Source organism: Danio rerio, chromosome 24 (assembly GCF_052040795.2).
Source record: "Danio rerio strain M-AB ecotype USA chromosome 24, GRCz13ab, whole genome shotgun sequence".
NCBI lineage: Eukaryota > Metazoa > Chordata > Actinopteri > Cypriniformes > Danionidae > Danio > Danio rerio.
Window position 1 is genome coordinate 41,172,091 of NC_141044.1, and position 18,627 is coordinate 41,190,717.

At 35.6% G+C, this 18,627-nt stretch overlaps 1 protein-coding gene across 9 annotated transcripts in view; it reads left to right on the forward strand.

The window, feature by feature from the left end:
• mybpc2b (myosin binding protein Cb) overlaps positions 1-13,081 on the forward strand; it is a 360,595-nt gene extending 347,514 nt beyond the window's left edge. For all 9 annotated transcript variants that reach the window (XM_087308605.1, NM_001013511.2, XM_087308606.1 and 6 more), the window contains 5 exon segments: positions 161-300; positions 1,902-2,061; positions 4,449-4,585; positions 7,441-7,627; positions 12,546-13,081. In XM_087308605.1, the coding sequence (XP_087164731.1) occupies positions 161-300; positions 1,902-2,061; positions 4,449-4,585; positions 7,441-7,627; positions 12,546-12,571 (650 nt within the window). In that variant the 3' untranslated portion in view covers positions 12,572-13,081.
• Positions 13,082-18,627: the final 5,546 nt, after the last annotated feature.

Here is an 18,627-nt window from a genome sequence, read left to right on the forward strand (position 1 = left end):
ACATTAACTAATGAACCCTCATAGTAAAGTGTGACCGCTTTAATCAAATTTTAAAAAGTTCCAACATGACCCTAATGTTTATCTAACATCCCTAAAATCAACCTCACGTGCTGATCCCTGATTTACAGTACAGTATAACTCCATTAAATCTGTTTCTCAGATAAACCTGGCCCTCCGATTGGAGTGCATGTGACTGATGTCTGGGGCTTCAATGCAGCATTAGAGTGGAAACCACCCAAAGATGACGGCAACTGTGAGATCACTGGATATACCATACAGAAAGCAGAGAAGAAAACCAAGGTGAGTAAGCATCTATTCACCAAACACTCACAAACCAGCTGTTTACTGCGGTAAATGAGTAAATGATGATGGGCTGAATTTAGATGGGACAAAAAAAAATGGTTGGTTTTCCTGTGAAGGTTTGGTACTGTACGTACTGTAAGCCCTTTCTGAGTGCAGTTTGTTGGTGTGTTACTATAATTACAGGCCACCACAGTCTATTCTGTCCCATCACAGTGTAACTTTGCTCATTTGCTCAGACAGCTGCCAGTTTTTCTGATAAACATGGGTCATGAAAATTGCCGTTTTAGTCAGTAAAAGTCAGTGAATTTGACACAATTGAAACCAGAAGTTTACATACACTCTAAAAAAAGGAACATAACCATTTGTTTAAACTTCTGATGGTAAATCATACTAAATGTTTATTAATTCAGGTTCGTTAGGATTAACTCAATGATTTACATTTGCTAAATGCCAGAATAATAAGAGATTTTTTTATGATTTTCTAGACAGTCAAAAGTTTACTAAAAAGTTTTTATTTTTTAGCTTTGCTTTTAGACTGTATAACTTTGGTCAAATGTTTTGGGTATTCTTCCATAAGCTTCTCACAATAGTTTAAAGGAATTTTGACCCATTCCTCCTGACAGAATTGGTGTAACTGAGTCAGATTTGTCAGCTGTCTTGCTCACACAAGCTTTTTCAACTTTGCCCACAAATTTTCTATAGGATTGAGTTCAGGGCTTTGTGATGGCCACTCCAAAACATTCACTCTGTTGTCCTTAAAGCACATTTGAACTAATTTGGCAGTATGCTTAGGGTCATGGTCTGTTTGGAAGACCCATGTGTGGCCGAGTTTTAATTTCCTGGCTGATATCTTGAGATGTTGCTTCAGTATTTCTACATAATGTTCTTTCTTCATGATGCCATCTAAGCTGTGAAGTGGACCAGTCCCTCCTGCAGCAAAACAGCCCCACAACATGATGCTGCCGCCTCCATACTTCACAGTTGGGATGGTGTTCCTAGGCTTGTAAGCTTTCCCCTTTGTCCTCCAAATGTAACACTGGTCATTATGGCCAAACAGTTCAATCTTAGTTCCATCAGACCACAGGACATGTCTCCAGAAATCTCCTTTTTCCCGGTGTAATTTAGCAAACTGTAATCTGGCTTTTTTTGTTGATTCTGGCTTGTTGATTTTCCCATGTTGTCACAGAATGAAGCAGTGTGTTTGAGGTTCTCCTTAAATACTATTCTACAGTTGTGCCTCCAATTATCTCCAATGTTGTCAATTAGCCAATCAGAAACTTCCAAAACCTCGACATCATCATCTGAGCTTCATCGGAGGCAGAATAATCTTATTTTATGTAAACTTGACTTCCGAGAAAAGTTATAACAATTTCTTAAACAATCTCTCTCTCATTATTCTGTATTAAGCATAACAGAAGCAAATATGATCATCCTAACTTACCTAAAAGAGAAAAAGTTTAGTCACATTAACATCTGACTTTTTATACAGTGTGTGTAAACTTCTGCTTTCAACTGTATGTCTTACACTGTGAACCCTGACTTGACCAGATATTATGATCTATAGTCGTGTATTGACTAGTTGATTTTCTGATTTGTAGGAGTGGTTTACAGTGTATGAACACAATCGCCGCACAAACTGCACCGTGTCGGATCTGATCATCGGAAACGAGTACATGTTCCGCGTCTACAGTGAAAACCTCTGCGGCCTCAGTGAAGACCCCTGCATGAGCAAGAACAACGCCATCATCTCCAAATCCGGTCAGTTTGCACAACCGCTCATATTAATGATCATTTTGAAAATGATGCACAGCCAAGAGGAGTGTGTGTGTTTACACCTCAGATGTGCATCATTCTCTAACAACTCCACAGAGTTTAATATTTTACTTATACTGCAGTTAGCACACTCTCTGGTCCATTGAATTAAAAAAAGAATGCATATTGTTAGTGCATTAATTTCTAATAATTCAATAAAACTAAATCAGTCTGCTGATTCTACATCCTTAAAGCGAAGCCGTTTGTTCTATTTTGATGTGATTAGTTTACTTTTTATTATTTTTTCTTAAGGCTGTGAAATAACTGATATCATTCAGCATAGTAATATCCTACTATAATGCCTAGCACTGCTTTAGCTGTGTTCATCAGCTAAGATACAAGGATTCAGCAGCCTTGTAGTATAATAAAAACAACATGTTTTTAAAAGTACTATCTATCTATCCGTCCGTCCGTCCATCCATCCATCCATTCATCCATCCATGTATATAGTTTGGGGTCAGTTGGATTTGTAAATGTTTTAAAATAAGCTTCTCCTGTGAACCAAGGCTTCATTTATTTAATTGAAAAGAAATGTACAGAACAAAATGCAAAATTGTGAAATGTTATTGCACTATAAAATAACTGTTCAAAAGTAGATTATCATTTAATTTAATTATTTTATATTATTATTATTATTAATGGTAATAGTAATAAAAGCAGTAATGACTGGAGTAATATTTTTTTAACTACATACAATAAGAAATCAGTTGTTTAAAATTTTAATAAATTTTAATTTTTAATTAATTTTAACTTAATTTTAATTTTTAATAAATTTTAACAATTAAAATGAATGAAAGATTAACCACAAACTGTTGACCAGTACTCTCTCTCTCTCTCTCTCTCTCTCTCACTCTTTATATGTGTGTGTTTGTGTGTTTGTGTGTTTGTGTGTGTGTGTGTGTGTGTGTGTGTGTGTGTGTGTGTGCGTGCGTGCTTGCGTGCGTGCGTGCGTGCGTGCGTGCGTGCGTGCGTGCGTGCGTGTGTGTGTGTGTGTGTGTCTAAATTTTGACTTCAACTTTATCTGCCCTTAGAAAACTGAACGTCCCTGACCTGTTATACACACAAATGCAGAGGCACACACTCTATACTTTCATTTCAATACAAATACAGAGCAAAAGAAATGACCAGCATGCAATTGGTAGTTTTTCTGTAAGTCCTGCAATTATCAGTAAATAAGATTAGTGGCACTAGCTGAGAGTGATTGGCATGCAGATACAGTACCATGCTGATTCTGTTCATTTACCGTTCATGCTGCTGCTGTTGTGTATTTATCATGGCGTGTGCTTTTCTGCTATTTTATTTTCACTTTGTGTTATTTTGTATAGTTTTAAACAAGCCTGGTGGTTCATATACCATTTTACTAACGTCATTGATTATGTATTGGTTAGGGGTTACTCTTTAGTAGCCTTATTCTATACTGTTTGTTTAGTAGTTGTAATTTTAGTCATACAGTCAATTTTTTCAGTTTATGGGCATTTAAGTAAAGTGGGATGATGGTAGTGTGAAGTAAATTTGTAAGTAAAGAACATTGTAAAATTTATGTAAATTTGCATGGGTTTTATATAGTGCATACTACATGGTTTATTTAGTCAGTGTGTGTAAAACTGTTTTCTTTTTTTTTAAGAATTAAATTCACTTCCAAAATAATTTTATAAACAAATATATAATTTAATTTAATTAAATAAAAATTATAAATAAAATTAAATAATGAATAATAAATTAAATAATAACAAATAATAAAATAATAAAATTAAAAATTATATAAAAAATGATAAAATAAAATAATAAAATGCAATAATAAAATACAATAAAATAAAATAAAAAATAATTAAAAATTAAAAAATTAAATAAAATAATAATAAATAATAAAATTAAATAATACAATTAAATAAAATTAAAGAATAAATAAATTAAATAAAAAATAATTTAAAATAAAATAAAAAAGAATAAAACATTATAAAAATAAAAAATAAAATAATAAAATAAAATAATAGGTTATTACTTTTGGGCAAATGTGTACGGAGAAAATACACACATTAACAGAAAATGATGCTACAGTATGTTCCTGAATGCACTTTATAATCAACACAACGCCAAATACAATCATACAGAGCATAGAACAAGTTACTTAAATCTGTGGCTTTATAAATGCACTGAACCATATTGCATTTTCAGTTTACTTGTAATAATAATCTATGCTTAAAACTATGAAAACAATAATATATTCACACAAACAGGTCGCTGTCAGAAATGTCCTTTGTAGTGGCAGCTTTAGTGGAGCGTTCTGAAATATTATGGATTTTGATGTCAGTCTCTGAATGTTTCCCTCTCAGGTTTGGACTACAAACCCCCTCCTTATAAAGAGAAGGACATGAACTGTGCTCCGAAGTTCACTGCGCCACTGGTGGACCGAGCCGTGACTATCGGCTACAGCACTGCCATCAGCTGCGCTGTCAGAGCCTTCCCCAAGGTAAAACACTACAGCATTAATCTTATTCTGCGATGAGGAAGTGCGCTCATTTTTGCAATTGTTTTAGAACTTCTGATGCAGTTGCCTATACGCTCATTTCACAACATTTTTAAAAACAGTTAAAGTCAGAATTATTAACCCCCCTTTGATTTTTTTATTATTATTTTTTTAATATTTCCCAAATTATGTTTAACAGAGCCATGGAATTTTCACAGTATGTCTGATAATATTTTTTCTTCTGGAGAAAGTCTTATTTGTTTTAGTTAAAACTATTTTAAGGTCAATATTATTAGCCCTTTTAAGCTATATTTTTTTTTGATAGTCTACAGAACAAACCATCATTATACAATAACTTGCCTAATTACCCTAACCTGCCTAGTTCACCCAATTAACCTAGTTAAGCCTTTTAAGCTGTATAGAAGTGTCTTGAACAATATAGTCAAATATTATTTACTGTAATCACCAAAGATAAAATAAATCAGTTATTAGAAATGAGTTATTAAAACTATTATGTTTAGAAATGTGTTGAAAAAAATCTTCCCTCCGTTAAACAGAAAAAAAAACAGAGGGGCTTATAATTCTGACTTCAACTGGATATACAAACCAAAATAAATATGCATAGTACACAAACATTATGTAAATGCAAGCTTTTATTTTGTAAGCGATTAATTGGGATTAATCAGTGGATTAATTAATGGAATTTTTTTTTCTTTTTTGAATATTTTCTAAACGATGTTAAACAGAGCAAGGAAATCTTCACAGTATGTCTGATAATATTTTGTATTCTGGAGAAAGCTTTATTTGTTTTGTTTCGGCTAGAATAAAAGCAGTTTTTAATTTTTAAAAAAAAATTTTAGGGACAAAATAATTTGCCCCTTTAAGCTATTTTTTTTTTTGATAGTCTACAGAACAAACCATCGTTATACAATAACTTGCCTAATTACCCTAACCTGCCTAGTTCACCTTTTTAACCTAGTTAAGCCTTTAAATGTCACTTTAAGCTGTATAGGAGTGTCTTGAACAATATAGTGAAATATTATTTACTGCCATCATGGCAAAGATAAAATAAATCAGTAATTAGAAATGAGTTATTACAACTATTATGTTTAGAAATGTGCTGAAAATAATCTGCTCTCCGTTAAACAGAAAAACAAACAGAGGGGCTTATAATTCTGACTTCAACTGTATATACAAACAAAAAAAACGAACAAAATAAATATGCATAGTACACAAACATTATGCAAATGCAAGTTTTTATTTTGTAAGCGATTAATTGGAATTAATCTTTTATTAGCTCTATTTGATACATAGGTTGAAAATTTCTTAAGCGTTTCTCCTAAACTGTTTTTACAAGGGCACATTTGCCTCATTTAAAGAGTTAAAAAGTGACATTTCTGTTATCTATGCATCGAGATGTATATCTCTTATAGAGTTGAAGTCAGAATTATTAGCCCCCTTTGAATTTTTTTTTCTTTTTTGAATATTTTCTAAACGATGTTAAACAGAGCAAGGAAATCTTCACAGTATGTCTGATAATATGTTTTATTCTGGAAAAAGCTTTATTTGTTTTGTTTCGGCTAGAATAAAAGCAGTTTTTAATTTTTTAAAAAACATTTAAGGGACAAAATAATTAGCCCCTTTAAGCTAATTTTTGTTTTTTTGATAGTCTACAGAACAAACCATCGTTATACAATAACTTGCCTAATTACCCTAACCTGCCTAGTTCACCTTTTTAACCTAGTTAAGCCTTTAAATGTCACTTTAAGCTGTGTAGAAGTGTCTTGAAAAATATCTAGTCAAATATTATTCACTGTCATCATGGCAAAGATAAAATAAAACAGTTATTAGAAATGAGTTATTAAAACTATTATGTTTAGAAATGTGCTGAAAATAATCTGCTCTCCGTTAAACAGAAAAAAACAGAGGGGCTTATAATTCTGACTTCAATTTTATATTCAAACAAAAAAAAAACTAACTAAATAAATATGCATAATACACAAACATTATGTAAATGCAAGGTTTTATTTTGTAAGCGATTAATTGGGATTAATCTTTTATTAGCTCTATTTGATACATATGTTGAAAATTTCTTAAGCGTTTCTCCTAAACTGTTTTAACAAGGGCACATTTGCCTCATTTAAAGAGTTAAAAAGTGACATTTCTGTTATCTATGCATCGAGATGTATATCTCTTATAAAGTTGAAGTCAGAATTATTAGCCCCCTTTGAATTTTTTTTTCTTTTTTGAATATTTTCTAAACGATGTTAAACAGAGCAAGGAAATCTTCACAGTATGTCTGATAATATGTTTTATTCTGGAGAAAGCTTTATTTGTTTTGTTTCGGCTAGAATAAAAGCAGTTTTTAATTTTTTAAAAACCCTTTTAGGGACAAAATTATTAGCTCTTTAAGCTAATTTTTTTCTGATAGTCTACAGAACAAACCATCGTTATACAATAACTTGCCTAATTACCCTAACCTGCCTAGTTCACCTTTTTAATCTAGTTAAGCCTTTAAATGTCACTTTAAGCTGTATAGAAATGTCTTGAAAAATATCTAGTCAAATATTATTTACTGTCATCATAGCAAAGATAAAATAAATCAGTTATTAGAAATGATTTATTAAAACTATTATGTTTAGAAATCTGCTGAAACAATCTTCCCTCCATTAAACAGAAATTGGGGAAAAAATAAACAGGGTGGCAAATAATTCAGGGGGGCTAATAATTCTGACTTCAACTGTATCTGTATATCTTTATGATGCAATTAATAACTTTTTTGAAGTAACTCACCCAGCGCTGGCTGTGAGCAGAGTAAGTGTAGCTTTACAGCTTGACGTCTCCATTTTTCTTTCCAGCCGAAGATCATCTGGATGAAGAACAAGATGATTATTGGTGACGATCCAAAGTTCCTGATGCAGAATAACCAGGGAGTTCTGACGCTCAATATCCGCAAACCCAGCACCTTCGACAGTGGCAAATACTCCTGCAGGGCTGTAAATGAACTCGGAGAAGACGAGGTGGAGTGCAAATTGGAAATCAAAGGTACTGTAATATACTTTCTGATACAAAATAGTGCCTTAAAGGGACAGTTCACCCTTTAAAAAAATCTGCAATCACTTAATTACCTTCCAAATCTCTTTGAGTTTATTTCTTTTGTTGAACACAAAGGAAGAGTGTTGGTAAAAACACTCCATAGTGATCACATAGTATATTTTTCCACCTATTTTCCTACTATGGATGTAGGAATAAAGTGTGACCATAAAAAGCAAATTCAATCGTTTATAGAGATCTAAGATATCTCCAGGGAAAGACTGATGCTACAATTCAGATACAACGATAGGAGATAATGTAGAAAACTATAGACAAATACTTTTTTTATTGATTTTTTTTTTTTTTTTTTGATAGATTGAATGGATCTTATAATGCGAGAGAAAGTCTAAGTAAATGAATTTTTCTGATCTCTATCCTGTAATCAAAGATGCAGGAGTTGATTGTTTGACTTGCAGTTCTTCATTGGTCCACTAGAGGGCGGAGTCGGTTCAGCAGCACCTTCAGTGATTCCTTCATTAAACTGCTGTGTCATGTTTTCTGACAACAGTTACACACATTACTGGAAGATTATCCTCTGTCTAACGTGAGGATCCGTCATCACACAACATTCAGCTGGAAACACGTGATGAATAGAAGCAAAAAGTTACACAGCTCAACATGTCATTGACACACAGAATGTGATTTATTTAATGTATAATCAGATGCTGAGTGGATTATAAAGATCATTTAAAGCAGGACAGCCATATTTAATTTTACCGTTTTTATGACATTTATGACACCTGGAATACTTTTCAACTTGTAAAGTAGAGATTATAATCATTTACAGTCAGATTTTCAAATATGTATTCCATATTTATATGTATTTTTAAATATACATTTTCAAGAATATCATGAAGCTGTTAAAAAGTTCATAGTATAGGGTATATGGCGAAGCATGCTATTAGGACTTTTAATTTGCCAGTAACCTGGGTTAATCGCTTCCGGTCAACTGTATGTTATTGCAAAAATTGGTATGGTTAAGGTCTGTTTTCTTTTAAAATCAGCGATCTCCACTGGCTGAGTGATATCCGATATAAAGTGGGTATCAGATTGTACAAGAAGCACTGCATTTAATACAAATTTCCCTGCCATGTCTGTATAATATGAGCATTTATTTTACCAGTATATTCAATGAAGCTTCTGCGATATCCTGCTGATTCTGACGGGCGCGTGCGAGTAAACGGCTATTTATCTCGTTTTACGATTGAGCAACTAAATGAATGCCAAAGTTTATTTAGCTGGAAGTATTTTAATTACATTACAACATTGATGCTGTAAAAGGAACCGTATAAATTAGAAAAGTTCACAATAACAGGTCACCGGAAGTTAATCAGTACGGGGAAAAACATTAGTTCGGCATATACCCTTTTAGTGAGTTATTTTAGCCAAAAATGAAAGTTCTGTCATTGTTTACTCATGCTCCAGTTGTTCCAATCCTCTATATAAACTGAACTGTCTCTTTAAGTAACTAGTAGGTAACTCACATTTTTAAAAATTAAATATCTGATAAATATTTCAGCGTTTATACGGTCATGAAAAACCTGACATTTTTTTTTGACATGGCATTTTTCAGGCCTGGAAAAGTTTTGGAAAATTTGAAAAACCCACAAAGTTTTGGAAAAATCATGGAAATTAGTTTAACAAATATCTGTACTTAAATATGGGTTAGTTGTCTTTAATTCTTTTCGGTCCATGGACAAACATAATGCTTACACAGCACTAATGATGTGAAAGTACATCTAAGTAAATTTAAACTAAAAAGATTGTAGGGGGTGACGCAGTGGCGCAGTAGGTAGGGCTGTCGCCTCACAACAAGAAGGTCGCTGGTTCGAGCCTCGGCTGGGTCAGTTGGCAGTTTTGTGTGGTGTTCGCATATTCTCCCTGCGTTCGCGTGGGTTTGCTCCGGGTGCTTTGGTTTCCCCCATAGTCCAAAAACATGCGCTATAGATGAATTGGGTAGGCTAATTGTCCATAGTGTATGAGTGTGTGTGGATGTTTCTACTGCATAAAACATGTGCTGGATACATTGGCGGTTCATTCTGGTGTGGCGACCCCAGATTAATAAAGGGACTAAGCCGACAAGAAAATGAATGAATAAAAAGGTTGTTGCATGTTTTATGATATACTGTAATAACTTTGAACATTATTTTTTAATTATTTACCATGTGTACATAGAAATTACAGGAAACATTAGGTCATGGAAATTTATTTGAAAGTCTTGCAAAAGTCCTGGAAAAGTCATTGAATTTTAGTAGTAAAAATGTGTAAGAACGCTGATATGATCAATTATTACAAAGTTTAGTTTGGATATATATTCTTAAAATTAATTGTATTATGTATTATATATATATATATATATATATATATATATATATATATATATATATATATATATATATATATATATATATATATATATATACACATACATGTATATATACACAAACAGTTGAAGTCAGAACTATTAGCGCCCTTTGATTTCTTGTTTTTTTCTTTTTTCAATTTTTCCCAAATGATGTTTAACAGAGCAAGGAAATTTTCACAGTATGTCTGATAATATTTTTTCTTCTGGAGAAAGTCTTATTTGTTTACAAGCTTATTTGTTTAAAAGCAGTTTTTAAGTTTTAAAAAATCTTTTTAAGGACAAAATTATCAACCCCTTAAAGCTACATTCTTTTTCGATAGTCTATAGAACAAACCATTGTTATACAATAACTTGCCTAATTACCCTAACCTGCCTAGTTAACCTGATTAACCTAGTTAAGCCTTTAAATGTGACTTTAGGCTGTATAGAAGTGTCTTGAACACTATAGTCAAATATTATGTGCTGTCATTATGGCAAAGACAAAATAAATCAGTAATTAGAAATGAGTTATTAAAACTATTGTGATTAGAAATGTGCTGAAAAAAATCTGCTCTCCGTTAAACAGATTTAACAGAAAAAAAAAGCAGTGGGGCTAATTATTCAGGGGGTTTAATAATTCCGACTATATATATATAGTACACCCCTTGCAAATCTCTCTTTTAAATTCATATTTTAATAGGAAGCTATACTATATTATATTTGTGCATATACATTAGATAATACAGTACTGAAGCCAAATCTGGAGCTTATCTAACAAATAACTCACGATAACAGTCCAAAAACTAGTTCATCCAAATTTAAACAAAGTTATAGAAAAATATTAAAGACAAAATTAAAAGGAGGAAAAACCAGAAGCAAAAAAAAAATGGAAAAATCTAGTTGAAATTTTGTAGGTTGTAAGTTTTTGTTGCAATATTTTGCTTGAATTTTATTGTATTATGTTTCAATTTCTACATATTTTTTTGGCTAAAATAATATTTGAAGAAATATATGTTTAATAAATCTGTTTTGTTTAAATGCACCAAAATACATTTCGTATATTCACTGAGAAATGGAGAAAAATATTCATTTTAAGAAAGGGTGTTTAATTATTGCTTAATTATGCTGAGCACTGTATGTATGTGTATATATATTATCCTAACACTCCTCTCTTTTATAAATGAATAAATAAATAAATAAATAAATACGAAAATATGTACACACACACACACACACACACACACACACATACACACACACACACATATATATATATATATATATATATATATATATATATATATATATATATATATATATATATATATATATATGTGTGTGTGTGTGTGTGTATGTGTATTTTCGTTGATAAATCATGTTTAACAGAGCAAAGGAAATATTTCTGTTGTTTTTTCTTGTTTTTCTGTGGTTTTATTTAACCGTTTGAATGTGATATTTATTTAAATGTAAAAACTGATACGGTCAATATTAAAAACTCTAATATTTAAAATTGCCTAATTATTCCAGCATGCCTAGTAAATCTAATTAAAACTGTTCAGCTTTAAATTACACTTTAAGCCGAAGACCAGCATTCTGCAAAATAACCATCATGGTGAAGACAAAAGTTATTCGAGTCATTCGAAATTACTTATTAAAACTATTATATTTACACGTGTTGGAAAAAAAAACAGCACTATTTGAAGAAGAATTTAAATTTAACATCATTCATTCATTCATTTTCTTGTCGGCTTAGTCCCTTTATTAATCTGGGGTCACCACAGCGGAATGAACCGCCAACTTATCCAGCAAGTTTTTACGCAGCGGATGCCCTTCCAGCTGCAACCCATCTCTAGGAAACACACACTACGGACAGTTTTAGCCTACCCAACTCACCTTTGGACTGTGGGGGAAACCGGAGCACCCGGAGGAAACCCACGCGAACGCAGGGAAAACATGCAAACTAGCTTATAATTTAGTTTCCACTGTAGAAACACTGAGAAATAGAGCACTGTTATAATTAAGGCATTTATTACTCAAATTCTTATTAATACAGTAATGCAAACATCATCATAACAGCACTCTTTTAAAAAAAAGCAGAATCAGTCTAAATTAAAGTCAGTATTACAGACACCGCTAAGACGTATAGATTAGTATATAGACACATTATTATACACTCAGCTTAATAGCAGAATAATGGACCCTTTTCACATTTGCGGGTTTCTCAGCAGCAGAAGTTTACACTCGACACGGAAATGCCAACTGACCCAGCCAGAGACCTTCTTGCTGTGAGGCCACAGTGCTAGCCACTGTGCCATCCTAAATGTACATAAATTTTTTTAAAAGGTCAAAATATTCAAAACGTTCAAGGATTTAAGATGCTGATGACCCTTAAACACATGACAACAGTGAGCAGGCTTCATTGTTCTGTCATTGCAGTGGAGAATAAGGTTGAGAGGTTGTGATTGACAGCACATCATCAGTATTTCATCTGTCTTTCTCTCTCTTTCTGTGTGTTTTTAATCTCAGCCTTACCGATAGAGAAGAAGGACTAGACGGATGAGAGCCTGTCAGCAGCAGAGACCAAGCGGATCGGAAATGACGTCCACTGAGTACGATTGACCACAAACCTCTGCTTTAAAGTCCTGTGTGTGTGTGTGTGTGTGTTCATGAACACCGGCTCACACGCTCTCGCTCTGGTTTTTTTAGCTTCTGATGGCTCTGAATAAACACTCGGTTGACTGCATTAAGCCCCAGTGAGAAATATTTTTATCAAAACTATAGCAACCGGTGACGTTGTGCCACGGACAATTATGCATGTTCAAAAACAATGGCTTTAATAGCGACTGGGAAAACGCAGATCCGTCCTTGCAGCATGAGTCGCCGCAAATGATTTGAAGCGAAAGCGAGCGATCTGAAATGTGATCTGAATAATCGGAGTGCGTTATATGATGACTAGGAGTCTTAATGCAGTCTTGAAGCATTATCTAGAATGATGTGTTTGTTCAATTGTGTCTGCATTTGTTGTGTTGCAGAACAGAAAATAAAACTAATTTATGACAACAGCACCATCTCTGATCTGATCTGCAGGTGAATATCACACACACACACTCACACACACACACACACACACACTCACACAGATAAACACAAAACATGGATGATAGACACTCTGTCTGCTCAATGAATCCATCACAATATCATGAATGGCTCTATTTTGATGATCTAGGCGCAAAGTCTAAAGCTCATGACGCAAAAGCATTAAGAGTGTCTGAATCCACTTTTGCTCAGAGATGTATAAAGTACTAGAGACCCAGACTTAAGTAAAAGTACATGTGCTCTATCAAAAAAGTGACATGAGTAGAAGTTGAGGTGCTCTTTAAACACCATACTTAAGTGGAAGTACTGAAGTATTCAACATTTTTTTGTACTTAAGTATTGCAAGTAGTTTATTTCAAAATTTACTACTCAGGTACTGAAGTAAAAGTACAGGTATTGTGTGATGTAGTTATTAAAGAAAGCAGTCAAAAGACATCATATTGTTTTGTTTATTTTAAATATCTTTTTTGGGGGGACGTGATTAAGCAGAGCAAAAAGAAACTTGGCTTACGATTTATATAAACTAGGAGAATGTTTTTTCTCTCGCGCTTGAACCACAGATCAAATTAGCGGTTATAAACGCTGTAAATGGAAGTTCTAAACATTCCACCAGAAGACGCTGGTCACTATGGCGCTCTCCATGCAGCAGCCAAGAAAAAGGTCTAGAAATGTAAGGAGTAGCGGTGTGAATATACACTGGTCTCACGGTTTGATTCGGTTATGATTATCTTGCCATCAATTCGGTTCAATTTGATATCATGACGCATTGACGATGCTTTCCATACATAATTAGAATTTTTCTTCACAACACAAGAATTTTATTTCATTAAAATCTATAAATATATTGATATATTATTTGTAAAACTATTTTGTTCTTTAATACAGCAGTAAGACACATGAACTGTACTTTTAATTTGACCTGTTCAAAGAAAACACTCTTCTTGAATGTATCAAACAAAACTCCAACACATGCCCAGAAGACAGCATGAGCATTTACAGCAAATAAACTCACGTAAATATGATCCTGCTTGCTTTTTAAGTGCTGACAGACGAGGTCCTACATCCCTATGATTGGTTATTGTCTTCACCTGCTCAACAGAAAGGGCTGTGATTGGCTTTAGAAATGAAAGCGCTGTTCACCGATGGCGGGAAGAACAGCTGCAGTTAAAGTCTATATGCGCATAATACGCAGTTATCACAGGTTATCCATAATAGACACAGTGGAGAAAACTTGCACCTCAGGCACGCTCGTGTCTGGATCCACAAGTATCACTTTAACAGCCAAGAGCAGAGGAGAAGTTACCTCACAAACAGGCCAGCAGGTCAATTGTCCAAAGGGAAAGAGAGAGAGAGTGGTAAAGATGGAGTTTTACAGCATTTCTCCCTAGTAGTGAAATAGGCCGTGCCATTGACTAACTAAAAACTGCTCTGAAGTCCAGCGGAGAGTGTGTTAGTGGGTCCAAACGCTTACACATTGCTTAATACACACAGGATGTTCAGCAATACACAAATATCTTTACATCTAAAAACAATTAAATGATTAAAATGTTACTACTGTATGTACTCATGCACTTACACACTCTCCAGCATAGTATATGTATGTAGTGTCATCCCAAATGGGACATTAATGTTGTTTTACTAAGCAGAACTGTTTAAACTGTTTCTCTGATGACTTTTGTCGGTTGCCAAATGAGTAAAATAAATGACCAGATTATTAAATAATACCTGCCAGGAGTTTAACTGCATTCAGTATCGGGAGGCGCTATAATCACTCTCATAGGAGAACAATGTGCTTTAACACACCTTCTTTATAGACCAGAACACTCATGAGTCCCCATGAGCAGGGCTTAATTTGTGCCGGAACACATCGGATCCGGCACCTCTGAAATCTGGTCTGGCACCTCATTTACCAATCCCCCTCCTCAGCTGCCCTTATGCCCTCTCCGCTGTTCACTTTCACTTTCTTCTGCGACTCCCTAACCCTCTTCATTTTTATCCGCGACACCCCCACCACACTCACTTTTGTCTGCGACACCCCTCCACCATCTACCGCACCAGCATCAAACAGCGTGGTGCAAAACATGAAAATTACAGTTGCGCTGGTCTGAAAATAGCAGAAAATCACGCCAAACACATCTTGTGCCGGGTGTCTGATAGGGCCCTGAGTGTTTATCAGTGTATAATAAGTAGCAGGCTTTGAACATATCAATTAAAATCATTAAATGACTTCTGTTGATGTGAACTGAATATGATCCACTGTTATATACAGTCACTATTATTACTCTCCTGTCAATTTAGTTTTATTTTTCCAGATATTTCCTAAATAATCTTCTACAGACTCAGGGATTCTGGAGAAAGTCTTATTTGTTTTATTTCAGCTAAAATAAAAGCAGCTTATGGGCTCTATTTTGACGGTCCATGTGCAGAGCGCAAAACGCAGGCCGCAAACGCTTTCAGGGCGTGTCAGAACGCATTTTTGCTAATTTAAGGACGGGAAATCTGCCTTGCGCCGTGGCGCATGGTCTAAAAGGGTTGAGTTTATTTTCTTAATGAGTTGTAGGTGTGTTTTGAGAATAAACCAATTAGAGTCTCATCTCCCATTCCCTTTAAGAGCCAGCTGCGTGGCACCAAGAGCGCATTCGCTATTTACAGGACGCAAAGTAAGTCTAAGTGAAAAAAATGAGCATTTCACAAGCAAACAGTTAAAAGTTTTTTTTAACAGAAAACTGTTAAACAGAGCATCTACTGCGTGAGAATGAGAGATAATGAAACTACTTTCACATTCGCTCTTGGATTGGGAACCTTTACGCACAGACATCAATTAGTCTATAAATAAATAATTGCGTTTGTTAAATAAAACAAACAAAACTATTTCAAAACTATTTCTAAATTCAGTTCTAATTTCCAGCAAACGAATAAATGAAGAATAATAACAAAATGTGCTCAAAAACCTGAGTTATATCCTAAAACACATGCTGTGCCCCATACAATCTAAAACCAGACAGGTGGGCAAATCTAAGCTTGTTTTTAATAAAACAAATATACATATGGATATATTAAATAATACTGCTAATAATAATAACATTATACAAAAGCAAATTGTTATGAATGAACTGAAAAAGCCTCCCGAGATGAAGAAGACATAAAAGCAGTGGTATTTTATATTTATGTAGGCTAAAAAATAATATGTTTTGTAATTTGTAATCCTTTATATTTATATCCTATATCTATTCTTATTATATCCTATATATATCCTTAATATTTACATTTTTTCATATGTAAAGATATTTGCCTATTGCTCTCTTGTGTGTATTAAGCAGTGCGTAAGCTAGGCGCAACTCTGCACTGGAGTTTAGACCGGGTTAGTTTTGGTCTAATGAAAAATCTATTACAGTTTCTCAAAATAGCAACGCGCCAGCGGTCCGCCTCAGAACGCCTTCCTTTTTAGACCAGAACGCCTATGGGCGCACATATGAACGCTAATGCATTTGCTATTTAAACAGCGTAGCGCAACGCCTCAAAACGACTCTTGCGCCAAGCTGAAACTACCAAAAGACTATTGCGTCACGCCTTGCGCCACACTGCGCCGGGTGTATGATAGGGCCCTTTACTTAAAAAAAAAAAACATTTTATGGTCAATATTATTAGCCCCCTTAAGCAATATTTGTTTTGATTGTCTACAGAACAAACCACTGTTATACAATGACTCGCCTAATTAACTTAATTAAGCCTTTAAATGTCACTTTAAGCTGAATACTAGTGTCTTGAAAAATTTCTAGTCAAATATTATTTACTGTCATCATGGCAAAGATAAAAGAAAAATCAGTTATTAGAAATGAGTTATTAAAACTATTATGTTTAGAAATGTGTTGAAAATAAGCTTCTCTCCGTTAAACAGAGACTGGGGAATAGATATTCAGGGGGGCTAATAATTCTGACTTGAGCTGTATATATACATCTGTTCTGACAGCATCAAAACAATGTCCTTTCAGTTTGACTTGGCCAATTTACTGTATTAATTTGCATAAATCATTGCATGCAGTTGTGCTCAGCCGCTCGGTGCTGCTGAGGCGAGGCTGTGCGGCCATCACCATAGTTTCTGCAGGTTTCCATGGCAACTGAGCCACTATATATGTGTGGAGATGGAGGAGAGCAGAGAGGTGAGCCTGGCGAAGCAGAGGGAGGAGAAGCCAATGAGGAGAAACACACTGGCACGTCTTCAGAGACAATAAATACATGCATGTGAGGGAGAGAGAGAGGGAGAGAGAGAAGGGGGGGAGAGAGAGAGAGAGAGAGAGAGAGAGCTATTTTCAGCCTGTGGTTGTCATGGAAACAGAGGCCTCGCTACTGATGCAGACGCTCACAGATGCTGAATCTGATTAACAACAACTGGCCGATATATGTCAAACGCAACAGCAGCGCAAACACAACACTGAGCTGAACGACTGCTGGATACACCACTCTACACACATTTACCAGAGTAACAGCCAGCAGACTCACTGTGTCCATCTGACAGCCACATGAGGAGTCAGTAGGAGAGCGACATCACTGCAGACCAACACCAGTCTACTCCTCTCGCCACTCCTCCTCTCGCCACTCCTCCTCTCGTCACTCCTCTTCTCACCACTCCTTCACTTCTCCTCTCATCACTCCTTCACTCCTCCTCTCGTCACTCCTCCTCTCGCTACTCCTCCTCTCGCCACTCCTCCTCTTATCACTACTCCTCTCGCCACTCCTCCTTTTGCCACTTCTCCTTTCGCCACTCCTCCTCTCTCCACTCCTCCTCTTATCACTACTCCTCTCGCCACTCCTCCTCTTTTCACTCCTCCTTTCGCCACTCCTCCTTTCGCCACTCCTCCTCTCACCACTCCTCCTCTTGCCACTCCTCCTCTCGCCACTCCTTTCGCCACTCCTCCTCTCGCCACTCCTCCTTTTGCCACTTCTCCTTTCGCCACTCCTCCTCTCTTCACTCCTCCTCTCATTACTACTCCTCTCGCCACTCCTCCTCTTTTCACTCCTCCTTTCGCCACTCCTCCTCTCACCACTCCTCCTCTTGCCACTCCTCCTCTCGCCACTCCTTTCGCCACTCCTCCTCCTGCCACTTCTCCTCTCACCACTCCTGTTCTCGTCACTCCTCCTCGTCACTCCTCCTTTCGTCACTCCCTCACTCCTCCTCTCGTCACTCCTCCTCTCGTCACTCCTCCTCTTGCCACTCCTCCTCTCTTCACTCCTCTTCTTGCCACTCCTCCTCTCGCCACTCCTCCTCTCACCACTCCTCCTCTAGTCACTCCTCCTCTCGCCACTCCTCCTTTTGCCACTTCTCCTTTCGCCACTCCTCCTCTCTTCACTCCTCCTCTCATTACTACTCCTCTCGCCACTCCTCCTTTCACTCCTCCTTTCGCCACTCTTCCTCTCACCACTCCTCCTCTTGCCACTCCTCCTCTCGCCACTCCTTTCGGCACTCCTCCTTCTGCCACTTCTCCTCTCACCACTCCTGTTCTCGTCACTCCTC